Source organism: Ipomoea nil, unplaced genomic scaffold (genome assembly GCF_001879475.1).
Source record: "Ipomoea nil cultivar Tokyo-kokei standard unplaced genomic scaffold, Asagao_1.1 scaffold2694, whole genome shotgun sequence".
NCBI lineage: Eukaryota > Viridiplantae > Streptophyta > Magnoliopsida > Solanales > Convolvulaceae > Ipomoea > Ipomoea nil.
The window spans coordinates 1682154-1698247 of NW_017619122.1; the positions used below are offsets into that span (position 1 = coordinate 1682154).

Here is a 16094-nt window from a genome sequence, read left to right on the forward strand (position 1 = left end):
ATTTATTTATTTTGCATTTAGTTTATATGCTTTTGTTTAATCAATCTGCCATTCTATAAGCATAATCGAATTGCCTTTGTACTCCATTAAGAATTTCAATTAGTTTTAGATAATTCTTGGCAGTAACACTAATCTGGTTCCTTATCTTTTGTCATTAAATTAAGTTGCTATCTGTTCTGCACTCGTAATTAGTACTTTCCATTTTAACTCAAGCTTTGATTAATTGTCAATAGCAATTTCTTGTTCATTCCTGATTAGCTTTTCAATTACTCAATTCTAAGCTTTTTGAAGCATTGATTTTAATTGTTTTGCAATTGAATTGATTCTTATATTTGATATTCGTTTCTAGCACGTTAAAATTAAGTTAATTAACTTTAAGATTATAAATTGCATATTATCAATTCCTCTTGGGTTCGACCCTTGCTATTGCACCCTATTACTACAGTAACTCGTGCACTTGCGAGGACATTTACATTTAAATTGTTCATCAATTTTTGGCGCCGTTGGCGGGGACTTGTTTATTTTGCAATTTATTTTCTATATTCTTCCTCGTCTTTCTTATTGTGCATTTTGTTTATTTTATTTATTTTCCTTTGCTCAATACGACTTATAACATCTATTTCTAATTTGCTTTTTGCTTTACTTATCTTGATTATCTTGTTTCTTTATTTGCTGGCTTATTTCATTTAGTCAATTTATTAATATATTTGTTTTTGCTATTTTATTTGTTCATTCATTTATCTATTTATTTCATGCATGGTCGCCTCTCTTTAACCCCTGAACTATTGCTTTTAGACGACCACATCAATAGAAAAAAGAAAAATAGTTTACCTTTAGAACCACAAGTAACAACCACAACCATGGCTGAACTTCCTCCACCCAACCCCAACCCTAACCCCGTTCCCAACCCTAGGCCCGTTCTTAGGTTGATGAAAGACTTTGGTAGGCCCCAAGTAGTAACTTCACCTTCTTGTATAGTGCTTACCAATGCAGCCAGGAATTATGAGTTGAAAACGATCCATTACAATCAGTTGCCATCTTTTCATGGTTTAGCAACCGAGGATGCCCTTACCTTTGTCCGGGATTTTTACGGGGTAGTCCAAAACTTTCCATTGAATGACCTGCCAGAAGATGAACTAAGGAAGAGGTGTTTCCCGTACACTTTAAAAGATGCAGCAAAACAATGGTTCATGTCTCTAACACCTGGATCCCTTCGGACATGGCCGGAGGTTTACAATAAGTTCATAGGTAAGTTTTATTCTCATGCTAAAACTTCTGAATTATGGAGAAAAATTGCGAATTTCTCGCAAGCTGAAGGCAAACCGTTCCATGAGGCATGGGAAAGGTTCAAAATATTGCTCATTCAATGCCCCCACCATGGCTACCCATTGGAGCTGCAAAATCAAACCTTTTATGATGGTTTGACCCAAACCAGCCAATCAATTGTTGATAATGCTGTTGGAGGTGCCATGGGAGAAAAAACTGCGGAGGAGACCTTAGTATTGTATGAAATGCTAGGAGCGAATTCCCAACAAAAAAGCGTAAGGGGACAGACATCAGGTATGTATGAAGTTAATTCAATTACTGATTTGAAGATTCAAATGTTTGCGATGGATGAAAAAATGAATAACTTGTGTTCTATGCTGGCTACGAAACAAAGTACTGCATATATGATTGGAGAAAATGATAGTTTCGAACAGGCTAATGCGATGAACAATTTTAATCAAAGGCCTAGAAACGACCCGTATTCTAACTCTTATAATCTGGGTTGGAGGAATCACCCTAACTTTTCTTGGGGAAATAATCAAAATAATTTTCAACCAATTGCTCCACCTCAACCAAAAAAACCATCTTTGGAGGATACATTGCAAAATTATATACAGGTTTGCAATAAACGGTCGGAGGCAGATGAGAAACGGTTCCAACAAAATGAGGCTTCACTTGCAAGAAATGAGGTTTCCCTAAAGAAAATTGGCAGTGCAAGTGGGGCAACTCGCAGAAGCTATGCAAGGCCATGTGCCAGGTAAGTTACCTAGTCAACCTGAAGAAGCTAAAGTTTTGACTGTTTTAAGAAGTGGTAAAGTTATTGAAAAAAGTGTGAAAGCAAATACCACTTCTAAACCAGCTGAAATAGTTGAAAAGTTGCATGTTGATGATAATAATAAGGATGAACCCCAACTGCATAAATCTGATAATCCTTATGTGCCCCCTAAGTCTTATGTTCCCCCAGTTCCATTTCCTGGTAGATTGCAAAATTCAAAATTTGATAAATCATTTGCTGAAATTTATGATTTGTTGTCAAAAGTGAACGTGAATTTGCCTTTGTTAGACATGATTAAAAATATGCCTGCTTATGCTAAGTTTTTGAAAGAACTAAACACCAGAAAGCGTAGGTATGCATATAATGAAAAAGTTTTCATGTCTAAAACTGTGAGTGCTGTTTTACAAACTGACTTAACCCCAAAATTAGAAGATCCCGGTAGTTTCATAATAACTATTACTGTGGGGAATTCTAAGAAAGAAAAGGCAATGCTTGATTTAGGGGCCAACATTAACTTGATGCCATATTCTGTCTACTTGCAATTAGGTCTATATAAATTGAAATCTACTACAATGTCCCTCGAGCTTGCTGATCGCTCTGTTAGATATCCTAGGGGCATTGTAGAAGATGTTTTGGTCCAAGTTGATAAATTAATCTTTCCTGATGATTTTGTTGTTTTAGACATAAATAAAAAGTGTAATCACGAGCAGGACATGCCTATTTTGCTTGGCCGACCATTCATGGCCACAACAAAAACGATGATTGATGTCCAAAATGGAAAATTAACTATGACTGTTCTTGATGAAACTGTTGAATTTTCAATTCTGAAATCAATGAAATTGCCTGAAAACGATAATAGTCATTGCTTTGCTGTAGATGTTTTAGATTCAATAATTTCTGCTGAGTTACTAGATGAATATCTGTTGAAGGTCGAAGAGATTGAGGCTGATGAAGTGGAATCCAACCAAAGCGCAATAAAAGAGGGGAGTGGTGAAGGAGGTTCAGTTACAGGCTGTTTGGAGCAAATTAAGGAAAAACTCTATCCTTCAATTGAAGCTGAAGTTCCACCCAAGCTTGAACTGAAACCCCTTCCTAATTCTTTAAAATATGCTTTCTTAGGTCCAAATAATACTCTTCCTGTAATAATTGCTTCTAACCTTTCACATGAGCAAGAAACAAGCCTACTAGTGGTATTAAAAAAAATATAAAAGTGCAATTGGTTGGACAGTAGACGATATTAAAGGAATAAGTCCGACGGTTTGTATGCACCGGATCCTTCTTGAAGAAGGGGCAACTCCTGTCCGCCAACCTCAACGCAGGTTGAATCCAAATATGAAGGAGGTTGTACGTGCAGAAGTCCTAAAGTTGCTTGACTCAGGTATTATTTATCCAATTTCAGATAGTAAGTGGGTAAGTCCAGTTCATGTAGTGCCAAAAAAATCTGGGATTACTGTGGTTACTAATGACAAAAATGAATTAATCCCAACTAGAACAGTGACGGGGTGGTGAATGTGCATAGATTATAGAAAATTAAATGCCGCCACTAAAAAAGATCATTTCCCTTTACCCTTTATTGACCAAATGTTAAAAAGATTAGCTGGGCATGCTTATTGTTTTCTTGATGGCTTTCAAGGTTATTTTCAAATTCCTATTGCACATGAAGATCAAGAAAAAACGACATTTACATGCCCTTTTGGCACGTTTGCTTATCGTAGAATGTCATTTGGGTTGTGAATGCACCAGCAACTTTTCAAAGGTGTATGATGTCAATATTTTCTGATATGATTGAACGATATGTTGAGGTGTTTATGGATGATTTTTCTCTGTTCGGTGATTCTTTTGATGATTGTCTTGCTCATTTATCTTCTGTGCTTGAAAGATGTGTTAAAATGAACTTAACCTTGAGTTGGGAAAAAAGTAATTTCATGGTTAAATAGGGCATTGTTTTGGGGCATATAATTTCTGACAGGGGAGTAGAGGTAGATAAGGCTAAAATTGAAGTTATTTCTAAATTACCTCCCCCTACATCTGTGAAAGAAGTGCGAAGTTTTCTTGGTCATGCAGGTTTTTACAGGCGCTTCATAAAAGATTTCTCAAAAATTTGTAGGCCTTTATGTAACTTGTTGGGAAAAGATGTTGTTTTCAAATTTGATGATGAATGTTTTTTTGCTTTTAGCCTTTTGAAAGAAAAATTAACTTCTGCTCCCATTCTTGCTGCACCTAATTGGGAGTTTCCTTTTGAAATAATGTGTGATGCATCTGATTATGCCATAGGTGCTGTTTTAGGACAAAGAATTCATAAAATGCCTTACATGATTCATTATGCAAGTAGAACTTTGGATAATGCTCAGATTAACTATACAACTACTGAAAAGGAGTTGTTGGCCATAGTCTTTGCATTAGAAAAATTCCGTTCGCACTTGATTGGTTCTAAGGTAATTGTTTATTCTGATCATGCTGCTCTAAAATATTTGTTGGCTAAAAAAGATGCTAAACCTAGACTCATAAGATGGATTTTGTTGTTGCAAGAATTTGATTTAACTATCAAGGACAAAAAAGGGTGTGAGAATGTGGTAGCTGACCATTTGTCTCGTTTACCTGAAGTAGCCAATAACTGTCCTAATTCTGATATTCCTATCAATGACAGATTTCCGGGTGAACAGTTGCTCTCCTTACATAATAAAGAGCCTTGGTATGCAGATATTGTGAATTATTTAGTCTCGGGTCGATTTCACCCAGGCTTAAATTCACAAAGAAAAAAACATTTTCTTTCCAAAGCAAAACATTTCTTTTGGGACGAACCTTACTTGTTTAAAATTTGTCCGGATCAAATAATTAGAAGATGTATCCCTGAGTTTGAACAGCGAAATATTTTGAATCACAGTCACACTTTAAATTGCGGAGGACATTTTAGTGGGAAGAAAACCGCATTAAAAGTTTTGCAGTCTGGTTTTTATTGGCCCACTTTGTTCAAGGATGCATTTGAATTTTGTGTTAAGTGTGATAGGTGCCAAAGGACTGGTAATATAAGTAAGCATCATGAAATGCCCCTTTCGAATATTTTGGTTGTTGATCTCTTTGATGTTTGGGGTATTGATTTCATGGGACCTTTTCCTACGTCTTTTGGTTATAATTACATTCTTGTGGCGATTGATTATGTGTCCAAATGGGTTGAGGCTGTAGCTACCAGGACAAATGACAGTAAAGTGGTTTTGAAGTTTTTGAAAGATATTTGTGCCAGGTTTGGGACACCCAGAGCTATTATTAGCGATGAAGGTACCCACTTCTATAGAGTTAATATCATCTGAGGTCCTCTGAGTATAGTGGTTTTGCCACGTTTAGTCCTAAACTTTCAAATTGACCATCTGCAGTCCTTCAACTTTCAAATTTAACCATTCGCGGTCCAAGTTAACCACTCATGGTCCTTCAAGTTTCGAAATTTAACCAGCTATGGTCCTCTTGAAAGGACCATGGTTGGTTAAAATTTAATAGTTTAAGGACCATGGGTTGTCAACTTGGACCACGAATGGTTAAATTTGAAACTTGAAGGACCACAAATGGTCAATTTAAAAATTTATGACTAAACGTGGCAAAACCACTATACTCGGAGGACCTCATATGGTATTAACTCCACTTCTATAATAAACTTTTTGCAGGTCTTCTAAAAAAATATGGCATTACTCATAAAGTGGCTACTCCGTACCATTCACAAACCTCTGGCCTAAGTCGAGGTGAGTAACAGACAAATCAAGGGAATTTTGGAAAAAACAGTGAATCCTTCTCGGAAGGATTGGGCCATTAAGCTGAATGATGCGCTGTGGGCTTATAGGACAGCCTACAAAACCCCAATTGGTATGAGCCCGTACAGGTTAGTATTTGGCAAGGCTTGTCATTTGCCAATAGAGTTAGAACACAAAGCCTATTGGGCTATTAAATTCCTAAATTTTGATTTGCAGAGGGCTGGTGGAATAAGAAAATTGAATTTGAATGAATTAGATGAAATAAGGAATGAAGCCTATGAAAACTCAAAAATCTATAAAGAGAGGACTAAAGTTTATCATGATAAGTTTATTTTGAGAAAAAATTTTGAACCTGGGATGAAAGTTTTGCTATTTAATTCTCGTTTGAGATTGTTTCCAGGTAAGTTAAAATCTAGATGGACAGGGCCTTTTGTGGTACTGAGGTGTTTTCTCATGGTGCATGTGAGATTGAAAATCCAGAAACAGGTGAAAAATTTAAGGTAAATGGGCAAAGACTAAAGCAGTACCTTGAGGGTGAACCCTCCGCCCTGATTCTTGAACGGGTAGAATTGCAGGACACTGAATGCCCATGTCTAGCTACTGACAAAAACTAAAGCGCTATTGGTAGGCAACCCAATTCTCTTTCCCTATCTCCTTGATTTTCATGTTGTTTGTGTTCCTCTTATAAGTGTTGTTCTCTACATTGCGGACAATGTTTGAAATAAGTGTGGGGAGGGAATTTCCATTTCATGTTATTTATCAAACCTATTTAAAAAAAAAAAAAAATAGAATAGTTATCATTCTGTTTAAAAAAAAAAAGATTATTTTACTTTTAAAAATAAATTAGTATGAACTTAAACTTTTACCCAATGAGCCTTTTGAATAGCCTATGATGAAAATAATGCATGTATTTGTCAATTCTTAGTGTGTATATTGCTTTTGACTAATTGTTAATTTCTTTAATTTTATATCTTTGTCAAATCAAAACAACAACAAAAAAAAATAAAATAACAAAAACAAAAAAAAAAATCAAATAAAAAACAAAAAAATAAAAAAATAAATAGAATATGAAAATCACAAATACACTTATATGTTCTATACAATTTCTTTAATAATCTATATTTTGATTTCACTTTGTATTAACTTTTTCAAATTCTTAAATAATTTTTGAGTGCTATAAATTATGGTGTAGTATTGGTTCAAGGATCATCTGTATGGCATAAGTGAGGTGAAAAGAAAAGATTATAAAAAGAATATTTTTAAAAAATATAAATGAGTGTTTTATTTATTCTGTTTTCAACAATTTAAGAGATTCTACTCCGCTGAATCAGCCACCTATACACATGTATAATAAATAAATCAATAAGTGTTGTGGTCTGGTTTATGAGTACACACAAAATTGAAAACCCAAACAAGTCTGGCGTAAAATGGCGAGGTTTTTGGGAAATTCTCTTTGGAAAAAGTCAAAATCGAAAAATAATGAGTGAACTTTGGAAGAGACGAGCAATTGCGTTTTATTTTTTAATAAATGCATTGGTCCTTGTTTCCTTCACGTTTTGCACCTGCACTATGATAGAATATTGCTGAATTTGGCTTGGGTTGTATTTTGTGAAGTTTTCATATTTTTCTATTGAGTTTTTGTATAGCTCATATAAGGGGTATTAGCACACGAGCAAAAATTTATATCTATTTTAGCTGCTAAAGGTTTTAATTTTTAGTCAATTATTTTATGCATTCTTTGAGTTGACATTTATTTTGCATTGATGAGGCAAATAAATTTGAAAGTCTATTTGGATAAAGTTCGTTCTAATACTTGATTTTATTTTTTTATTTTTTTTATTTTCTTTATATTTTCTTTTAATAATATCTTTGCTTGAGGACAAGCAAATAAATAAGTGTGGGGAGATTTGATAAACATTATTTTTATTATTATTTTAAATAATCTTTAATAGTTAAGTTGCAATAATTTATTTATTTTATATCAATTTTATTTATTAATTTTATATTTTTTTAGCTTTACTAATATTGTTTAATTTAGGGTTGTTTTTGGTTATTAAGTTTGTTTTATTATTATAATATAATTGTCAGTTTAATAGTTTATTGCCTGTAGATTATTATTATTATTATTATTATTATTATTATTATTATTATTATTATTATTATTATTATTATTATTATTATTATTATTATTATTATTTAATAGATAGATTGTATTAGCTAGTCAATTCCTATGAGAGAAAGGCGCAGAGCTCCTTGAAGACCAAAACCATATTTTGCAAATCAATTATTCCGGCGATCCGAATGAATAGCGGAAGATCGGAAGAAATCGTTGAGTCCAGACAATATAAATAGAAGCAATTCCGAAGAAGCCAGGGGATCACCGACCTACACAAAATTCATTCGTCATCATCACCATTCTTCATCACCAATCTGATCACCAAAACTCTTCACCCAACGGCCGTTCGGAGATTTCGGGATTTCTAGTGGTTCGCCGCAATTCTGGTCGGCGAACTCTGGTTGGCAGCAAAAGGAGTTTAGTTTGAGCGCATTCAATTCCATATACTGGTTCTTTCTTTATTTTCCTTCTTTCTTTATTTTCCCCCCTTAATTGGTTTCGTAATTGTAGCAACAAAGTTAAGTCTTTATTTTCATTTGTTAGTTACAGACTGTTTAAGTGATAATGCTAATTACCATGTGTTCATTACCATGCTTAATGCTAGGTATTTTACTAATTATAATGCTAAAGGTTTAAGTACGGTTATTAATTGAGATTACCATTGATAATGATGCTGGTAGAGTTAACTATTAGTTTTTTATGCCAAATTTCTAAGCTTTACTACATTTGCTATCACAGTGCGCAACTCTGACCTGGTTTTCTTCTTATTAATCACAAATACTCTTTTCTTGTTTTAATTTATTTATTTTGCATTTAGTTTATATGCTTTTGTTTAATCAATCTGCCATTCTATAAGCATAATCGAATTGCCTTTGTACTCCATTAAGAATTTCAATTAGTTTTAGATAATTCTTGGCAGCAACACTAATCTGGTTCCTTATCTTTTGTCATTAAATTAAGTTGCTATCTGTTCTGCACTCGTAATTAGTACTTTCCATTTTAACTCAAGCTTTGTTTAATCGTCAGTAGCAATTTCTTGTTCATTCCGATTAGCTTTTTAATTACTCAATTCTAAGCTTTTTGAAGCATTGATTTTAATTGTTTTGCAATTGAATTGATTCTTATACTTGATATTCGTTTCTAGCACGTTAAAATTAAGTTAATTAACTTTAAGATTATAAATTGCATATTATCAATTCCTCTTGGGTTCGACCCTTGCTATTTGCACCCTATTACTACAGTGACTCGTGCACTTGCGAGGACATTTATATTTAAATTGTTCATCAATTACCTGCCAACTCCTCCTCCACCAAACCCTCAGATTCTGGCTGCGAACGCCCCATCACGAAGACCCTCCCTGGTGGCCTAGCTCCAACTGCTCCACGACCCGAACTACCTCCCTGAGCTCCTCCGACTCTCGGGGGTGGTGGCAACGCTCTCTGACCAGCTTGCTGGGGACACTCCGCGACCTTGTGATCACGATCTCCATAACGAAAATATTGCAACGCGAAGCCGCTGCAGTTCTGGCCAGCATGCTCCTTCCCACATCTTGGGCACGGAAAAAACTTAGCTTGATCCCTTAGCTCCATCCGATTAGGTCCTTGAGATGAGGATGACACGTTCTTGGCTTGAAAACCCGGTCGTGGCTTCTTGAAGGTAGAAGGACCTCCGCTCTCCACCCTCTTCCTGGCTAGCTCGTAAGATCCTTTCTGAAGCTGCTGAACACGATACAGATCCGCGGCACTCAGATACGCATCCTTAAGGGAACTTGGCCTACTCACCGTCAACGCTTTTCGTGCCTCATAGTTCAGACCAGCAACGAATCTCTCAACCATAGCAAGCTCCGTAGGCACAAGCACCCGAGCAAAGCGCGCCAACTCCAAAAACTTCTTGTGGTACTCGACCACAGACAGGGATCCTTGCTGCAGGTGAAGGAACTCATCAAACATGGCGGCTCGCACATGCGCTGGGTAAAACCTTTTCGCGCATCCTGTCCTTAAGCGCGGACCAGTCGAACTCGGGTTCTTCAAGGAAGGCCGGACCCTCATGGACCCACCATAGATCCGCCTCATGGCAAAAGTAGAACGTTACCAGTTCCACTCTTCTCTCTTCGGGGCAGCCCACAACTGTGAAGATCTTGTCGAACACCCTTAACCATTCCTCCAAGACCACCGGGTCTTCTTCACCCGCAAAGGTGGGCGGTCTATGTCCCGACACCAAGCGACCTATATCACGGTGCCAAGCAAGTTGAGGAGGCGACACAACGTGGTTGTTGTTCAGCAAGGCTTCACTGAGCATCTGCATTGTTTGCGTCAACTGGTGAAGATTCTGAGCGAGCTGCTCGTTTGTTGGGGTCTCCGGGATGCGAGCTCGGGGACGAGGAGGAATCGCAAACTTCTACAACAACAACACGGTTACCAAAAGATAGCAAGCAAGCAAAGAACAGAAAACAACACTCAGCTCACCGCGCAACCTAGAGTCCTAAGCCTAACACTTAGATTCTTAAGGTCGCTTAAAGGTCTCAAACCACACTTAGCCACTTAGTAAGTGTAGACTTAACTCCTTCCTAGGTTCAAACCTAGGCTCTGATACCAACTGTAACACCCCCTAAAAACAAGCTATATGAAACCTTAAACAAGCAGATAACACAACTAAACAACAAACACAATGGAAGACTAAAAGATAACTGGATAAGCATAAATCCAAGTCATGGGGTGTTATGCCACGTTCACCAACAAGGATGAACGCTACGGCAATATCTGCATTGTTTACAACTAATCCATAGTCTCAAAAATTTACAACTAAACTGGCACACAGGCCACAAAACAAGCGGGAGAAGCTACACTAGCAAGCACTAGACTTCGCACTCGTCTAGACATCACCTGAAAGAACACAATAAAACATGGGACGACGCCCGGTCAGCGAATAATGCTGGTAACCCACCAATACATGTGAAATAACATACATAGATAAGATATAAGTTGTAAAGCCATTTTCGAAACGGAATGCATAAGTATATAAGTACAAAACCAAGAGCAATAGTCAACACAAGACTCAACACTCTCAACAAGGATACGGGAACACATCCCAAACCACAAAGGATACCACAACACAAGGATAAAGACAAGACTGATGGCAACACATGCCCTTGTGACTACACACGTCACAAGAAGAGAACTCACCACACCTCTACCGCGGTTCCGCCCGCGGGTACAGGCTCCTTCACACCGTGTACCCCGCGGGTGGGCAGCGGGTTGGACCTCTACCCGTCGTTCCGCCAGCGGGTACACCCCTGTACCACAATAATACACTTCGCGGATTTTCTTCTCCAAACTCAAATTCAAGTCCAAAACATGCCAAATCTCACCAAATACAACAAAATGACTTGAATAAAAGGAAATGCCAAGCAATGGCACACAAGAACCCTAAACACAAGCTCTAGATATGCATTTTCACAAGATCATGCATCAACACTCACATTTCATAGCAAAACACATGTAGAATCCAAGAAATCACATATAGGTAAGCAAAATAGATTTTGTAGAGCATGGGTTACCTCTTGTAGACTAAAGACTTCACTTTACACCTCAACAAGCTCCTCACTAGGCTCACCTTCCAAACCCACTTCAAGATCAAACCAAAAGATCATAAAGATCCTAACTTTAAGAAAAGGTACCTTAGATAGAACCAAAAACACAAGATAAACTTAGATCTTACCCTCTTAGATGCCCAAATATAAGAAAGGTTGAATCTTGGAAGCAACTCTTGAAGTTTTGGCAAGGTTCCAACTTGGCTTGGAAGAAAAGCTACTCACCTTTTAGAGAGGGGGTGGAGCTAGATTTTTAGAAAAGTGTAAGGATAGAAGGAAGGTGGTCTACTAGGTTAGGTTACATTACCAACAACAAGTGAAAGGTCAAGAATGCCCTTACTAACATAAGGAAGTGTAAGGAACAAGGGAATTCCTTACAAAGCTCAATGTACAACTTTGACTCTGGGGTTGACTAGTCAATTACTAGTCCCCAACTATTAAATTTCAGGAATTTAAGGAATTAAATTACAAATTGAAATAGGGTTAATTACCCAATTAATCCCTTAATTGAATTTGGATTTCGTGGTGTCACATAGGGAATATTTAGGAAAGTGGCTTAAACAAAAGCTTTCAAACTAGATGAGCAAATAAATACAAATAATCCAACCCCCTCAATTTCCATTCAAAAACACATCCTATTGAGGCTCTAACATGACTATCATTCTCAAAAGTATAGAATTCTTCCTCAGTATTACCAGAATTTCACTTTGCTTCATTTATTTAGAAGTAACTTTAGACTCAGAACAAACTGCTGATTCTTTCTCATTTTTCTCAGAATTTTCTGCAACATTTTTCTTTTTCAAACATATGTTATTCATTTTTCCATTTCATTTGTGCAACTTTTCTCTCTTTTTTTTTTATTTATTTTTTTATTTATTTTTTATTTTTTTTGGGAAACATGAATTGCCTTCATTTTCTTTTTCGTAGAAGACAAAAAACAAATTGACAATGAAGATACAACCCACCTCACTCTCAATCACATTAACAAAACAAATGGTCTCCCCCACACTTATTCTTCACAAACTCACGTAGATCACAAGAATAATTCAAAATTTGCTCCACTAGTTATTCAGCTGGGTCAAGGTATTATTTTTAGATATAAAAGGCTTGTAATGTGGTTCAAAATAAAGAAAAGAATGGCCATAAACCTCAAAGTGGTTAGCAAAGGAGAATAAATCATAGGACAAACCGGTTGTTTGGCTAGTGAGGCTCAAAATCAAATAGTGGCCTTAATCACACTTGAATCATGCATGGTCTAATTAGCTTTAAAAGAGAATCAATGCAAGTTCTAGATAGACAAAATTATGGAAGAAATCACACAATAGGAAGAAAATAAGACTGAAGTGTCAGTCAATGACTCAAAACACTCACAGGTTTATTGCTTACTTCATATAGCCACTACATATCAAACAGGAAATGCTAACAAACTAATCATAATTTGCCAAACTATTAATTCAATCATGTTATGAACTCCAAGAAAGGAAAAATAGAATAATTTTTCAAAATAATACTTATTTTGCATAAAATACTAGTAAAATATTTGTGAAAATTTTGACATAAGCAAACAAATAATAAGCAACCAAAAAATAAATCCCCTCCCCCACACTTATTATCAACATTGTCCCCAATGTTTAATAAAAACACAGAAAAATGTTATTAAATGTAACATAAAGATTAAGAAAAAGAGAATAGAACAAACTCCCCTTCTAGTTGTTCATATTATTCAAAATAGCTGGGATCTTCAAGAAGTATGTCAACAATATATTCAACTTGAGCCCCTTCATGGTAAGGTTTAAGTTGATGTCCATTAACCTTGAATATCTTTGAAGTCTGTAAACTTTGAATCTCTATTGGCCATGAGGAAAAATATTAGTGATAATAAATGGACCAACCCAACGAGAACGTAACTTACCTGGGAATAGCCGAAGACGTGATTGGAAGAGTAGGACTTTTTTTCCAATTGAAAATTCCTTTCTCAAAAGCATTTTGTCATGGAATGCTTTTGTCTTTTCTTTGTAGATTCTTGAATTCTCGTAGGCCTCATTGCGAATCTCCTCAAACTCAGAAAGTTGCAGTTTTTGGTGTAGACCACTTTCATCAATGTTCATATTAAAGCTCTTGACAGCCCAATAGGCTTTGTGCTCCAACTGAACAGGAAGGTGACAAGCTTTCCCAAACACAATGCGATAAGGGGACATACGAATAGGTGTTTTGTATGCGGTTCTATACGCCCACAATGCATCATCTAATCGCAAACTCCAATCCTTCCTGTTTGGATTGACTATTTTCTGAAGGATTGACTTTACCTCTCGGTTGGACACCTCTGCTTGCCCATTAGTTTACGGGTGGTAGGCAGTTGGCACCTTATGGGTGACATGGTACTTCTTAAGCAATGTTTCGATGGTGCGATTACAAAAGTGAGTACCCTGATCACTTATTATAGCTCTTGGAATGCCAAACCTGGAAAAGATGTTAGATTTGATAAAATCTGCAACAACTTTAGAGTTATCAGTCCTGATGGCTTTAGCTTCCACCCACTTCGAAACGTAATCAACAGAAAGTAAAATATAGACAAAACCAAAAGATACAGGAAATGAGCCCATAAAATCAATGCCCCAAACATCAAAAACCTCACAAAATAGGACCGGAGTTTGTGGCATTTCATTTCTCCGGGATAAATTAACTGACTTTTGGCAAGCATCACAACACTTGCAAAATGAGTAAGAATCTTTAAATAAAGTTGGCCAATAAAACCCAGACTCCAACACTTTCCTTGCTGTTCTTTTAGCACCAAAGTGGCCGCCACAAGCATAAGACTGACAAAAGACAAGGATTGAGGCAATTTCGCCATCAGGTACGCACAGCCTTACCACTTGGTCAGCACAATGTTTCCAGAGGTACGGTTCATCCCATACATAGTACTTGGCATTACTCTTGATTTTATCTTTTTGTGCCTTAGAGGAATCAAGAGGTAACTTGTTAGCAACCAAAAAGTTGACTATGTTAGCATACCAAGGTAACACCATAGTTGCAACCAATAAGTGCTCATCAGGGAATGCATCTCGCAGTGGAGGTTCGGGTTCAATGTGTACCAACCGACTCAAATGATTGGCCATAAGATTTTCTAACCCCTTCTTATCTTTGATCTCCACATCAAACTCATTTAAGAGGAGTATCCATCTTATCAATCTCGGTTTGGCTTCCTGCTTTTTCATTAAGTAGCGAAGAACTGCATGGTCAGAATAAACTATAACTTTGGTGCCCAGCAAATAAAACAATGGCTAAAAGTTCTTTTTTCTGTAGTAGAATAGTTCATCTGAGCATCATTTAAAGTCCTAGAAGCATAATAGATAACATGGGATAATTTCCCGATCTTTTGGCCCAACACAGCCCCTACTGCGTGATCACTTGCATCACACATAATCTCAAATGGGTAGTTCCAGTTAGGTGGTTGAATGATCGACGCAGACGTCAACAACTCTTTCAATTCGTCAAATGCTCCTTTACAATCTTTGTCAAACTCAAAGGATGTCTCGTTCTGCAACAGTTTGCATAAAGGTAGGGCTATTTTCGAGAAATCTTTGATAAAAACCTGCATGTCCAAGAAAAGAGCGGACTTCCCGCACATTAGTAGGATACGAAAGAGATTCTATATTATCAACTATGGCTTTATCAACCTCAATCCCACAAGATGAAATAACATGCCCCAAGACATTACCTTGATCAACCATAAAATGACATTTTTCAGAATTTAACACAAGATTACTCTCTATGCATGTTTTCAAAATAAGTGAAAGCTTATGTAAGCAGGTATCAAAAGAGTCACCATAAAATGTAAAATCATCCATGAAAACTTCAATCATATGCCAACATAATCAGAAAATATGCTAACAATACACCTTTGAAAGGTGTCCGGGGCATTACAGAGGCCAAACGACATGCGTCGATATGCAAAAGTGCCGAAGGGACATGTAAATGTCATCTTTTCCTGGTCTTCCAGAGCAATTGCAATTTGGAAATAACCTGAATAACCATCAAGGAAACAAAAATAAGAGCGACCGACTAACCTTTCTAGCATTTGGTCAATAAACGGTAAAGGGAAGTGATCTTTTCTTGTAACAGCATTCAACTTCCTATAATCTATACAAACTCGCCACCCATTTTGAATATGAGTGGGGACCAGTTCATCATTTTAGTTTCTGACAACTGTAATCCCTGTTTTCTTAGGAACCACTTGAGTTGGGCTAACCCATTTGCTGTTTGAAATCGGATAGATTATCCAAGCTCCAAGGAGTTTGAGGACCTCTTCCTTGACTACTTCCATCATGGGCGGGTTTAGCATTCTTTGCGGTTGACGGGATGGTTCTGCTCCTTGCTCTAGAAGAATTTGGTGCATGCAAGTGGATGGACTTATCCTTTTGATGTCTGCAATTGTCCACCCAATGGCAGTTTTGTGTTCTTTTAGCACGGACAAGTTTTTCCTCTTCTATTGCAGAAAGTTTAGTTGAAATTATGACTGGAAATGTTTTATTTTCTCCTAAGAAAGCATATTTAAGGTGTTTGGGAAGAGGTTTCAACTCAGGACAGATGGTAACAACTTTATGATAG

The 16094-nt window shown here is 36.7% G+C and overlaps 1 protein-coding gene and 2 pseudogenes across 1 annotated transcript; 1 reads left to right on the top strand and 2 right to left on the bottom strand.

Annotated features, from left to right (window-relative positions):
* Positions 1–860: 860 nt before the first annotated feature.
* Positions 861–6395, top strand: LOC109155169 (annotated as a pseudogene).
* Positions 6396–13205: 6810 nt separating this feature from the next.
* On the bottom strand, positions 13206–13684 carry LOC109155170. Its single transcript, XM_019302901.1, has 2 exons — positions 13399–13684; positions 13206–13333 (listed from the first exon to the last, which is right to left on the bottom strand). Exons 1-2 carry the CDS (start codon positions 13682–13684, stop codon positions 13206–13208), a joined length of 414 nt encoding a protein of 137 aa, XP_019158446.1.
* A 1323-nt stretch (positions 13685–15007) lies between these two features.
* LOC109155171 lies at positions 15008–15810 on the bottom strand (annotated as a pseudogene).
* Between the last annotated feature and the right edge of the window lie 284 nt (positions 15811–16094).